Genomic DNA, 14517 nt, shown 5'->3' on the forward strand with positions numbered 1-14517 from the left:
TTTTCGTGCATTAGGAAATTTATTCATATTCATGATATGTAGTTAGTGCATTTCTATAACAAAAATCATAAAGAAAAATTGTCCTAATATTCATTAGAAAATAAAAAAAGGAATTTTCTAGAATTTGATATTCATGAACTATATTCCACTAACTTATGTGAACTTTTAAAATTATTCAAATATAACACACATAACTTGTTATTCAGCTATTAATGTTAACAACTTATAAAAGTATATATTTCTCAGATAATTTTATTTTAAAATTTTATTTTTTAATGTTAGTTTTTTAATGTTAATTTTTTTTTTAAACAGAGAATATTCCATCTTGTATTTGAAAAAGAAGGGATTAAAAGTAGGATAATTATCATGAAAAATATTACAATTGGCAATGAAAATTGCCAGAGTGAAAAAAGTGGGAAGTGTAATATTCTCCAAGAAAAAATGCTTATAAAATCTGTTGAATGGGTGTGAAGGGTGGATATTGTAAACTGAACTATACATACCTCCGAAAATTTGGATATAAAAAAAAATATTTAAATAAAAGTCTGGATCTTAACATTTCATCAAACCAACATTAATAACCCTAACATTTCATGTATTATTATGCAGAACAAACAGGATAAATAAATGAAGAAAGTAAAACTTAGAATATCAAAATAATATTTTTATTAAGTTAACAAGTTATAAATAATTCTTTTTTTTTTTATTTATTTAATTATTTTCCCCCTTCGATACTTAATTTTATTCTTTATTTAATTAATGTAGGAAGTTAAATTTTCATAGCTTTTAGAGCTTGACCCAAATCTTCAAGGAGATCAGGTATTGATTCTAGACCAATAGATAAACGAATAAGATTTTCCATGATTCCAAGTTCAGATCTTTCATTGGCAGGAACTGATGCATGAGTCATAAGTATGCTGAAAAATATAATTAAATCTAAAAATATACATATAAAATACATATAAGCTAAAAATATAATCTGAATCAACATAAGACATATGTATTTATAATTAAAATATGTTTATATAATATCCTTCCTCATACTGAATAAAATAAAATCACAATTCTATTTTTGCAACATATCTAAATTCTATTGTGGGAGACATATTATGAGGTGTGTTTTTAGAATAAGGTCCATTTAGAATTCACTGTCTGCATATGCTACATAAACAGATTGCACAGCTCAGTTCAATCAATAGTTAGCTGTTAGCAACAATATTAAACAGCAATTTAGTAATTTTGTTGTTAGTTGTTTATATTTACCAATTTATAATTGCTACAATTTGTGATCCCGCTGAGTATGAAGTACAAGGAGTAATCTGATTTTTAATGGCAAAAATAATTCTGCAGCTGCAATTCACAGGCATATTTGTAATGTTAATGTGCCAAATATTATGACTGATTTTAATGCAAGACAATGATGTTCATTTCAAGAAGGGCAATCAAACATTCATGATAAAGAATGTAGTGGTCGGTTTTTGGTGATAGTGGATGATTTGATTAAAAAAATTGTAAAAACTAGTGCATCACACCTATCTTTGATGATTCACCATCTTTGATTTATGAAGTTTTGACTGAAAAAATAGGTGGCAAAGTTGTTAACTGACACGCGTGTGTGTGCACACACACACACACACAAAGAAAAACATATTGCTGTAGCCCTGTAAAGATTAAAAGGTAACGGAGATAGGGAACATCCTTGTCGGACTCCCTTTCTTATTAGGGCTTCTTTCTTATGTTCTTCAATTATTACTGTTGCTGTTTGGTTCCTGTACATGTTACCAATTGTTCTTCTATCTCTGTATTTGAACTCTAATTTTTTTAAAATGCTGAACATTTTATTCCAATCTACGTTATCGAATGCCTTTTCTAGGTCTATAAATGCCAAGTATGTTGGTTTGTTTTTCTTTAATCTTCCTTCTACTATTAATCTGAGGCCTAAAATTGCTTCCCTTGTCCCTATACTTTTCCTGAAACCAAATTGGTCTTCTCCTAACATTTCTTCCATTCTCCTCTCAATTCTTCTGTATAGAATTCTAGTTAAGATTTTTGATGCATGACTAGTTAAACTAATTGTTCTGTGTTCTTCACATTTATCTGCCCCTGCTTTCTTTGGTAACATGACTATAACACTTTTTTTGAATTCTGACGAAAATTCCCCTTTTTCATAAATATTACACACCAGTTTGTATAATCTATCAATCGCTTCCTCACCTGCACTACGCAGTAATTCTACAGGTATTCCGTCTATTCCAGGAGCCTTTCTGCCATTTAAATCTTTTAATGCTCTCTTAAATTCAGATCTCAGTATTGTTTCTCCCATTTCATCCTCCTCAACTTCCTCTTCTTCCTCTATAACACCATTTTCTAATTCATTTCCTCCATATAACTCTTCAATATATTCCACCCATCTATCGACTTTACCTTTCGTATAATATATTGGTGTACCATCTTTGTTTAACACATTATTAATTTTAATTTATGTACCCCAAAATTTTCCTTAACTTTCCTGTATGCTCCGTCTATTTTACCAATGTTCATTTCTCTTTCCACTTCTGAACACTTTTCTTTAATCCACTCTTCTTTCGCCAGTTTGCACTTCCTGTTTATAGCATTTCTTAATTGCCGATAGTTCCTTTTACTTTCTTCATCACTAACATTCTTATATTTTCTACGTTCATCCATCAGCTGCAATATATCGTTTGAAACCCAAGGTTTTCTACCAGTTCTCTTTATTCCGCCTAAGTTTGCTTCTGCTGATTTAAGAATTTCCTTTTTAACATTCTCCCATTCTTCTTCTACATTTTCTACCTTATCTTTTTTACTCAGACCTCTTGCGATGTCCTCCTCAAAAATCTTCTTTACCTCCTCTTCCTCAAGCTTCTCTAAATTCCACCAATTCATCTGACACCTTTTCTTCAGGTTTTTAAACCCCAATCTACATTTCATTATCACCAAATTATGGTCGCTATCAGTTTCTGCTCCAGGGTAAGTTTTTCAGTCAACGAGTTGATTTCTAAATCTTTGCTTAACCATGATATAATCTATCTGATACCTGGCAGTATCGCCTGGCTTTTTCCAAGTGTATATTCTTCTATTATGATTTTTAAATTGGGTGTTGGCAATTACTAAATTATACTTCGTGCAAAACTCTACAAGTCGGTCCCCTCTTTCATTCCTTTTGACCAGCCCGTATTCACCCACTATATTTCGTTCCTTGCCTTTTCCAATGCTTGCATTCCAATCTCCAACCTCCAACTATTATTAAATTTTCATCTTCTTTTACGTGTTTAATTGTTCATCAGTCTCTTCGTATATACACTCTACCTCATCATCATCATGGACGCTTGTAGGCATATAGACGTTAACAATCGTTGTCGGTTTAGGTTTTGATTTTATCCTTATTACATTGATTCTATCGCTATGCGTTTTGAAATACACTACTCTCTTCCCTATCTTCTTGTTCATTATGAAACCTACTCCTGCCCATTATTTGGAGCTGAGTTAATTATTCTAAAATCACCTGACCAAAAGTCGCCTTCCTCTTCCCACCGAACCTCACTAATTCCTACTACATCCACATTTATCCTATCCATTTCCCTTTTTAAATTTTCTAGCCTACCAACATTTTTAAACTTCTAACATTCCACGCTCCGACTCGTAGAATGTTATTTTTTAATTTTCTGGTGACCCCTTCCTTAGTAGTCCCCACCAGGAGATCCGAACGGGGGACTAGTTTACCTCCGGAATATTTTACCAAGGAAGGCGCCTCCATCATTGCTGTATGAAAATGCTGAGATTTTCTTGGGAAAAAAGCAGCTGTAGTTTTCCATTGCTTTCAGCTGCGCAGTACTCAGAGGACTGAGTGATGTTGATATGGCCGTTTAAGTCATTCTGACTCACGCCCCTAACAACTACTGAAAGAGCTGCTGCCCTCTTTCAGGAATCATTCCTTAGTCTGGCTCTCAACAGATATCTCTCCGATATGGTTGCACCTTCGGTCCAGCTACTCTGTATCCCTGAGCACTCAAGCCCCCTCACCAACGTCAAGGTCTCATGATTCATAGAGGAGGATGATTTTACTATTATATTAAATTACAATTTTACTGCTTCCTAAGGCGAATATTGCCCTTCTGATAATAATTTGATACCAAGAATTGATGTTATCTAACACATAAAAGAAAAACAAAGTTATGGAACAATATGCACTATAAAATCTAACACCTGACTTTGTGTAATCATAAAAAAACTCATTTTTACATATTAATTTTGTATGTTGTTAATAAACAACCTTTTATTTTAATAAAAGAAAATTCAAAATGTTCATATTTAATAGTGTTAAAATTTAAACAACTATCTTAACAAATTAATTAAATAATGTTATGTAATTCAGAGAAGACTACATCACCTGTAAATTAAATCAATTAATCATTAATTAGTGAGACAAATACTTACGGAATTTCTGCCAAACTTTTATGACACCCAAGACTTTCAGCAAGAGAGAAAATGTTGAGCGATTGCAAGAATTTCTTACTCTCATTTAAACCATATTTATGGTAAAATGAAACCATGCTGCTGTATCCAGACCACTGACGTAATGCTAATTTATGGTGTGGATGTGAAGGTAGACCTGAAAATTATTTAAACATGATACCAATTTTAAAAATTTAATAAAGAAGGCTACAGCTCCTTTGTCAATTTCCTAATGGACTATACAATGAAATTTAGTTAATTCAGAGTAGATAATGTAAACACAATCAAATCATTTTTGTAAAATCAAATGAGACAATGTACCCAATGTATCAGATCTAAAGAAAGTAGCTTCTGAATCGAGCTAATGAAGATGAAAACTGTATAAATATCATTACTGAAGATGAAACACAGATCTATGGGTATAATGTTGAAACAAAATCTCTATCATTATAAGGGTCCCCATAACTGAAAAAAGTAAGACAAATGATAACAAACATTAAAATCATGCTGATAGTTTTATTTGACTGAGGGCATTCTTCACAATGTATTTCTTTCAGAGGGCAGAATAATCACACACAAATCACTATTAACTAGCATACAAATTACTATTAATTAGTCAGTTTTTTCTTTTTTTGGAAAACATGAGACAACAGTCATTTCATAATATCCTTCTTTCTACATAATCTAATTTTCTGCTTACCTTACCCTAAATTAATTGAAACATATTTTTGATTAAAAAGTTCAGGAATTTTACAGAAAAAAATTTTATATGGATAAAATGTTTTCATCTGGAACCTTGTCCATCAGAATAATGTTAGTTGAATAACTACCAAATAAAATCATAATGACATTCAATATATTTGTAGTTCTTAATCACTTTTTATCTGAAAAAGACCTTTGTTTTAACATAAAAATCCAAGTGCCTCCTATTAAAAACCGAAATCATTCAACAAAGTTACTTATTGTTCCATCAAAGTATATGATAGATTTAAACATGTTACTACATACCTGGATGTAGAACTTTTTCAATATCCTGATGCGCTTCTAAATATTTAGCGACTGCAAGACCGTTTCTCATATGCTCATCCATTCTTAAGTGCAAAGTTTTGATACTACGATTAACAAGGAAACAGTCGATGGGAGATGGAATTATTCCTGTACCTAAAACAGAAAATTAATGTTTGTAAATAATATTAGCCATAATCTACATTACAATAATAATAAAAATCTATTATCAATTCATTAAATAATTTTTAAGTATAAAGAAAAACCACCTATTTGAATATTGCAACTAATGTTCATTTTTATTATTTACATTAATATTAAATAATCTTTAATTGCCCCTAAATTCTATAAACATAGTTTTAGAATTATTTAGCTTTTAATAGAAAAAGAAATTTCAGTATAATGGAAGGAGAAAATATTGTATATGCATGAATGTATTAGATGTGGATGGAGGAAATCCAATTACATCCTGTCATGGAATCAGAGAAGATATATAATTTAGCATGTTTGGGTAATGAGCTAGCAGAAAATAAGAATATAAGAGAGCAAGAGATTTTTATCAGGTTACTAGAGGATTAACAGGAGTAAAGAAAAATAAACAAAGCAAACATATACCTCACATGGATTCTGGCAGGCTTAGGTAACTTAGGAGGAAAATGATCTGCTGATTGTCGAGATGAAATTTATTAGAAAATCAAGTTAGAGCAAGACAAAAAGAGATCATGTGAGCAATGTAAAAGTAAGAGCTCTTATAAATACAGTAAGTATGATTGACAATATACTGAGAATAATATTAGGATAGCTCGGTATTTTAAAATAATGAGGAAAGAAAAAACAAGGAAAAAATCAAACAAAAGATGGTACACATAAATGTGTAGTTTAAAAAATTAAGTGCTAGATGTGTAGAACTTGGCAGGGGACTACTACAAGATAAGTCTACTACAAGTGCTTTCTTGTCGTCTTTATTTTTGGCAGATTTTGAGAAGTTTCTGATCAGTCAGAGTATAAGAGGCATATTCATTTCCCAGACAGCTATTTTGATTGAAGCATTTATTGACTCATTCTTTAACAGCACTGATCCATTTATTGTTAATAATTACATTTAGATGTCTAAACTAAGCTGTCCTCCCCTTCACTGCAATTAACGGTATACCAACAGAACTTCATTTACCCCAGGTATAACTACTGCTCATCTCAGAATTTAAACTTTATAAACTATAATAAGTAATTCTTATTAGAAAATATTATTGCTAATGAAACCGAACATACAAATTTATTTTTGTAACACATAATATTGCAATAGTTCTTGGAATATACAAAATTTCTTTGATAATCTTCTTGAGTCAAGGAGAAAAAAGCTTTTACTACATTTTGTAGTGATATCTTTATAATTGGAAATAATAATTACAGTTTGCCATTTTATTTTTATTTATAAATAAATAAATATACAATATATACTACTATATTACCTAGAAAAGCATGGATGGAATAAAAGTATGGTAATTTATATTTAAAGATTTTATTATTGTTCTGGAAGTATATAACTGATAAATCTTCACTTTCTGGATTCTAGTTTGAGAGATTCTGAGAGAGAGATATAGGTAGAATTTAATGAAATTGTAAGAATGAATAAATGTGATTCCATTTTACTATAATTAATTATAATTTTTGAGTTCTTAAATGATAAATTAACCTGGAAAATATATAATTTTACTTGAAATTATCACGTAATTGTTGTAAAAAATCTGGTTATGTAAGATATATAATAAAAAATAAATATATAAAATAAAACAGTACCCTGTGTACTATTATAAATGCATTTAAGCATATTGACTGACGCACATATGGCTGTTTTAACTGAATTGTTTATTGATTCGATTATTAATAGTAATGACACATACTTATATATTTGAAGTGTTCATAGAGTCGCTCTTTAATAGCAATAAAGATTATCATTTATAATTACTTTTGATGTATCAGGTTACAATGCCAGTCTATCGTGGAAGAAAAAGGTAAAATATAGAAAAAAAAAATAAAAATATGTGATAAATATGTAGGCAAATACTTCATTTATCATTACTGTATTATTGCTGGAAGGGTAAAACAACAAGGATCATGTATACCCTGATTGAGGAGATAAACCATGGAAAGTTCATTTGTATAATTTACTCTGAAATAAGAAAATATGAAGAATTTAATTCAATATTAACTGCTACTTTTCACAAATTACTCACATTTATCAAAAAAATCTTTATTAAGTAATTGTTTCACGTGAATTTTTTCCATTCTTCTTGTGATTTAATTAAATTAACCAGAAATACACTTCAGTTTAGTTAAAAAAGATATTATAGATAAGTAATAAAGATAAGTAATAAAAGATATTATGTAAATATAGTATAAAAAAATAATTAAAACGCACTATGTCTGACAGACTGTGCAACAATGGAATCACAGATCGCTTCAAATACTGGCAACTGACTTGAGCAATTATCTTCTCTACACACAGAGCCAGAAAACCATTGGCTGGTGCTGATCACTGTATGTCTTGGTAAACTTGTCAACTATTCCGTTATATGGAATTTATTCAAGATCATCCAATTGAACACTCCTACTTCTTTTATTATAAATATCTGTACAGATTTTATTAAACTTTCGGTAGCCACAATCTGTCTTTTACAGTACATCACTTTTTACTGCTATACAGGCTCATAAACTGCAAAATATTTATTGTGAATTTTGCCAACCCTTTGTGCTGAAAAAAATGAACATACTGGATTTCACAACTGACAAAACCATTTACTATAAACATCATTATTTATAAGTGGAAAGCAAACCACAACAAATGGCAAAATTTTATGGCTGCAAACTATCTGTTAAACCAGCAGAAACTATAGTACATAAAACATCTTATTTAGTAAATTAATCACTTTTAATTAGCAACAATTCCTTACTTTTTGCTGTACACCTCACAGTTACCATTATTAGAAAACTTTGATATCAAAATGGCTATGATTAAAAAAAATATACTTACTGTTTTGATTGTATTTTAAACGATTAAACAATTCATCGTCATTCAATGTCAATGCACCCATAATTACATCAGCATGGCCATTCAAGTATTTGGTGGCAGAATACATAGCAATATCAGCACCAAGCTCAAGAGGTCTCTAAAAATAATTAAAAAACACACATAAAATAAAATGATTTAAACCATATTTTTTTATTATAAAATATGAAGCTTGTTCAGAAAGTTCTTGGTCTGTCACAGAGATGGCACAAGATCAAATGATTATGATTTTTATCAATAATGATACTTAAAATGGCATGCTGTTAACAAGTACTTTGTTATAAAGGTTTAACCCTGATGAATAAACATCTCCATTATTTATTATACAGTGTTTTGGGTATGAAAACCTTTCTGCTTGATGAGTGCCACATTTGTTAATAGTCAACCAAAGATGCATTTGTCAAATGCAAATATTTCTCAAATGTATTTAGACTTATTTAAACATGATAACATTGAGTTTCTTAGACATTTTATAACAATAGATGAAACAGGGATTCACTATTATAAACTGAGACCAATCAGTGGGTGGGAGCAGATGAAGGTATGCCAAAGAAAGTGAAAACAGTTTTATCTGCAGAGAAGTTCATTTCTATGGGTTTTTTTTATTCTTGGGGTGTAGTGCATATAGACTACTGGAAAAAGGCAGGAATATCACTGGGAGGTTTTACACTTCACTACTGGTCCAATTGAAGGATGCTTTTCAGGCTAAACATCCTCATGTGGCTAAAAAGAAAGTACTCTTTGACCATGATAATGAGTTTGCACACATGTTTCAGTTTGTTGCTACAAAACTACATGACCTATTCTTCAAAGTGCTTCCATGTATACTGTAATTGGCTTCTTTCCATACTTGAAGAAGTAGCTCACTGGATAAAGATTCACTTCAAATGATGAGATCAAAGCTGAGACATCCACCCATTTTGCAGATTTGGACAAATCCTAAGGTATTAAATCAAGAGTTTAAAATGTTGCAAAGTCACTGGTCTAAATGAATCAAATTGCAAGGTGACTATGTTGAAAAATTTTTTAATTTCTAAAAAACCTTGTGTTATCTTTTTCAGGCGGAGAACTTTCTTAACGCCCCTCATAACAGTATACAAAAAAAAGTCTGTTTAAAAATTCTGTAAATTTAAATTCCTCTTTCGATAGAGACAGTGAACACAGTATATTAATTTATGATTTAAAGGGATTAATTAGCATTTCAATTGAATTAGCATTGTCATTTATTTGACTGACACAAAAAGCATGTAAGACAAAAAATGTAAGTCATAATTGCTTTCTTTAAGTTTTTCAAACCTGAAGCTGCAAGGTGATGCAGTTATTTATAAGCCATTATAAAATTCCAGTAAAATTTACATAGGTCAAAAACAATAAATAATTGCATAATACAAATATTTCAGATAATCAATTATTCCTCTAATATGCATTGATAATTCATTCATAAAGACACAGTCATTATATATCTATTTATATAGATTAACAAAATTAAGTTTGTTTAAAGATATCACTGTAGATCTCAGTCACTGTTAAATGTTGAGAGAGGAAAAAGTAACACATTCTAAGATACTTTTTTCCTCTATGGATGTCAATTCCAAGTGTGAAAATGTTTTATACTCTTGGTACTCTTTTTATGTAGATTTCATAAGAAATCATGTGTACCATGATTTGACTTCCAGAAAATTTTTATATATCTTCACGTTTCACATCCCCCAGACCCCAAAATCACTGTCAGTTCAAAAGTTTAAAACACACACACACACACATATATATATATATATATATATATATATATATATATATATATATATTTTCACTTACTTGTAGACATGATTATTGCCGTAATCACTTTCAAATTGATACATAAAATATAATGACTCAAAATCTTGGTCAAAATTTTGTATCCCCTACTCAGGCCTAGGCCGTGGTATGTGACAATTTGTCTAACCGTACGGCTCTATTTAAGGATGCGCAACTAGTCGAGGAAAAATCCGTTACCAAGGGAAACCCGCAGGGTTCCGTTCTCGGTCCTCTGCTGTGGAACCTGGTATTCGACGGATTTTTGGGATTGACATTTCCGGAAGGGGTCACGACCCAGGCTATCGCCGATAACTGACTCCTTTTAGTTCGTAGTAATTCACGACCGCAACTAGAAGACCGGGCGCAGGCGGCCTTGTAAACCGCAGAGGGCTGGATGGACATTCAAAATATAAAGATTTCTGTGCCCAATACGAAGTTTATCCTTCTCAAGGGTGCAGACAAATTATTGTACAATCGTAACCCCCACATTAAATATAAAGGCTGTGTAATCAGCCGATTTAGAGTTCATAAGTACCTAGGTGTTTAATTTGATGAAAAGTTGCTGTTTAGCAGCCACATTAGGCAAGTAGCGGCGGACGCCGTTTCAGTGATGCACAAACTTAGGGGGATTGCTCGGAAAGACTACGGGTTGTTGGGCCGTCAAATGTACATGGTGCACAAAAGTATCTTCAAAAGCACGAACTCTTACGCGGCGCCCGTTTGAGCACAAGTTCAATATGAATTAAAAATTTAAGGAGTGCCCAGCGCAGAGCTTTAATTGTATGCACTGGTATTTTTAAAACAACCTCCTACGTGGCTACCACCGTATTGGGAAAGGCTCTCCCAATCGATTTAGTGGTGAAAGTTCGGGCAGACATGTGGAGATTGCGAAGAGGCCAGGAGGCCGAGGTGTTTGGGATGCGGTTTCGAGCTGGGCCAGTACCGAAGCGATCACAATGCACCGGATCTAAATTTCGTTCAGTTGCCCATCTCCCGCCTGCAGAAGAGGCTGCAGAGGCTCGCGATTGAAGCATGGCAGCTGGAATGGGACACCACAATTAAGGGAAGATGCTTTTATAAGTTTATAGAGGATCTGGGTGGATGGTATGCCTTGAGCTCATTTTTAAGGGCAACGGGTGCTCAGGTGCTCACCAACCACGCTACCAATATCTGTTTTGGTTCCGCCTGGCAACTGATGAGCTGTGCATCTGCAAGGAGGTCCAGTCAAATGAACACCTGATGTTTGACTGTCCTGCTCTAGGGGGGCCAGAGACTGGGCCACCCTGCAACTTAGAGGTCATGGGGAAAATTGGCCACTCACAAGCAGCGAGTCAATCTGGCGAGAGCCGCATTTTCTGACCATGTGGGAGAACTAGCTGTTGAATATCTGATGTAAAGCAAGTTTGTTAATAAAAATGAGCTTTATCTACAGTTTCCTTTAAATATAATACAAAGCCAAATGAACTTATTAAAATAGCCAAAATCAAAATGCCTATTAAGCAATATTTTTGTTACCCTCTAAGTCCATTCTTTAGAGAATGTAGTAATGAAAAGTAACTTTTAAAGCAACGCTCATAGAAATGTACTTCCTTGGTTTGTGATGTGTATCACTTTTGGAAACATAAAACTGTAATAAGAATTTTTGATCATCTTGTACCTCAGCTTGTTTCTTAGTTATTACAAGTTGAAATTAGTGAACATATAGTTATCACCCAAGAAGTGATAAACTGTATTCTTAACACTTGATTCACGGAATTTGGAACATCTCTTGGAGTAGTACGGTGAAGGATGTGATGAAAGTTCTGACATCATGTTTCATTAACATGGGTTGTACTTGATAATATGCTGTAATATATTATTATATTGTTTAGAATTTTCATGACAGGATATAGGACATGCCAGGGAAGCCTGAAAATTTTATGATAACATTATAATATTTAATAAAATTATATTTTTGGCAAGACTTAATCACATATAACTGTCAAATACACTTATGAAAAATCATTATTGTAGTGAATTTTTCAGTTTAGTAATCAGGTGTGTATGATGAGTAAATTAACATGTTAGAAGCTTTTTATACACATTACAAAATCAAATTTTGTAAATAACCTTTTTATAATCAGGAAATATACATACAGACAATAACCCATAACTTGAAAATTTTATGCACAGTATGTAAAAACAAAGATCTCAGTATACTTGATAATTAAATAAATAATAAAAAAATAACCCTTATCAGTACATTATAAGGATCATTTCAGGAATGGGTAGGTGTTACTCCATAGATAAAAACGTAGATACTCCATCATTCAGTAAATAGATGAAGGGCTACCATTGGAGAAAAATTATTAGATCAGCATTACAGAATACCAAACTATAAAGTAAAAAATGTAAATGATTAAAGATTTAAAATATAAATATATAAAATAATAATTAATTAGATTACAAACACACCAAATAAATAAAATAACTTCAAAATAAATAACAATTCAAAAGGGATTAATGAAAATTATTTGAATACATATTTATATATACATTAAACATTGATATAGAAAATTCAGGTTAAAACTATCTTAATAAGTATTTTTAAAAATTCATAGAAAAAATAATATTGTTACTGTAAAAGAATATCTTCTAATTTATTTTAAACAGACTTGACAGAAGTCTTTTAAATTGATTAGTAATTATTATACAGAGTGTCCCATATAAAACGCAACCCATCAATCCCTCATCCGTGAAATTTCAAAAGTCAAGCTTAGTCCCCTACTCGTTACTGAAATGGACTCGTCCAACATCTGAACATCGCGGCGACGCAGTAGAACACTACCGATAGTAACAACAATGCAATCATAACGTTCAGTGTATTGCTAGAAACAAGATGGTGTTTTCGCTAGATGAACGTGTTTTCATTGTTGAGTCGTACTTCAGTACGAAATCAGTGGTTGCAGTTCAAGATTTGTTTCGCCATAAATACCCAGATAAACCAGCTCCTAACAAAATATCAGTATTAAGGTTAGTTGCAAAATTTAGAGAGACTGGTTCTGTTAATAACAAGGAACACAAAAGCGTCAGTTTTGAATACAGATACAGTCACTGAAATCCGATTACTGAAGACCGATTACTCGCCTCTCCATATAAATCGATCAGACGTTTGTCTGCTGAAATTAATTTGTCTAAATCAACCGTTCATCGGGCGACCAAACAATTACAAATACGACCTTATCGCATTCAAACGGTTCATCAACTTCTTGAGCCCGACAAAGAAAAACGGCTACAATATTGTCAACCGTTCCGTCGATTTCTGCGTGAGGGAATTAATGTTATGGATTCGTTATTTTTCACAGATGAAGCACGGTTTCATTTGGATGGCTACGTAAACAGCCAAAACAGTAGAATTTGGAGTGCTGAAAATCCCCACGTTCACGAAAAACAATTACACCCGCAGAAGTTGGGCGTGTGGTGCGCGATATCGCGGAAGAAAATAATCGGTCCTATGTTTTTCGAGTACACCATTAATGCAGAACGATATCAGGATATTTTATTTCAGTTCATTGCACTCTTGGAAGATGAAGACAGACACTGCTGGCTACAACATGACGGTGCGACATCGCACTACGCAGGTTCAACTTCTGATTTCGTTGAGGAATTCTTTGGTAATCGTGTTATCGGTCGAGGCTTGTGGCCACCAAGATCTCCAGATTTGACTGCGGCGGATTTATTTCTATGGGGTTACCTCAAAGAAAAAGCCAACAGCAACAAACCACAAACACTTGAACAATTGAAAGTCAATATTGAACAAGCTGTATTAAATATCCAGCCACAAACTTTGAAAAAAGTTGCAAGAAACGCTGTAAAAAGAATTGAATCTTGTATTCAAGAAGATGGCGGCCACTTCCAACATTTACTCTAAATGTAAGATAATGGATGGTAATAATAAAAATTACATTTAGATTTACACATGCCTTTTTATTATTTCAATACCTACCAATATAAGGTTGGGTTGCGTTTTATATGGAACACTCTGTATTATTATTATTATTGGAAATAATAAGGCTACTTCTTAAAAGCCTGAGTACTGTGTTGATATGACTCAACACAGTACTAGTTCTGTTGTTAACAGAACCAGTTCTGTTGTCTGGTTTTATAAATCTGGATATTCTTTTAAAAATAAGTGA

General features: G+C 32.1%; 1 protein-coding gene across 1 annotated transcript in view; it reads right to left on the reverse strand.

Annotated features, from left to right (window-relative positions):
- Positions 1–731: 731 nt before the first annotated feature.
- Positions 732–14517, reverse strand: part of LOC142328307 (cystathionine gamma-lyase-like) — a 32406-nt gene continuing 18620 nt past the window's right edge. The window contains exons 2-5 of the mRNA XM_075372013.1: positions 8510–8645; positions 5482–5634; positions 4456–4630; positions 732–917 (exon numbers count right to left, since the gene is read on the reverse strand). Of these exons, the coding sequence (XP_075228128.1) occupies positions 770–917; positions 4456–4630; positions 5482–5634; positions 8510–8645 (612 nt within the window). The 3' untranslated portion in view covers positions 732–769. The remainder of the gene's footprint in view (positions 918–4455; positions 4631–5481; positions 5635–8509; positions 8646–14517) is intronic.

Source organism: Lycorma delicatula, chromosome 7 (genome assembly GCF_047948215.1).
Source record: "Lycorma delicatula isolate Av1 chromosome 7, ASM4794821v1, whole genome shotgun sequence".
Lineage (NCBI taxonomy): Eukaryota > Metazoa > Arthropoda > Insecta > Hemiptera > Fulgoridae > Lycorma > Lycorma delicatula.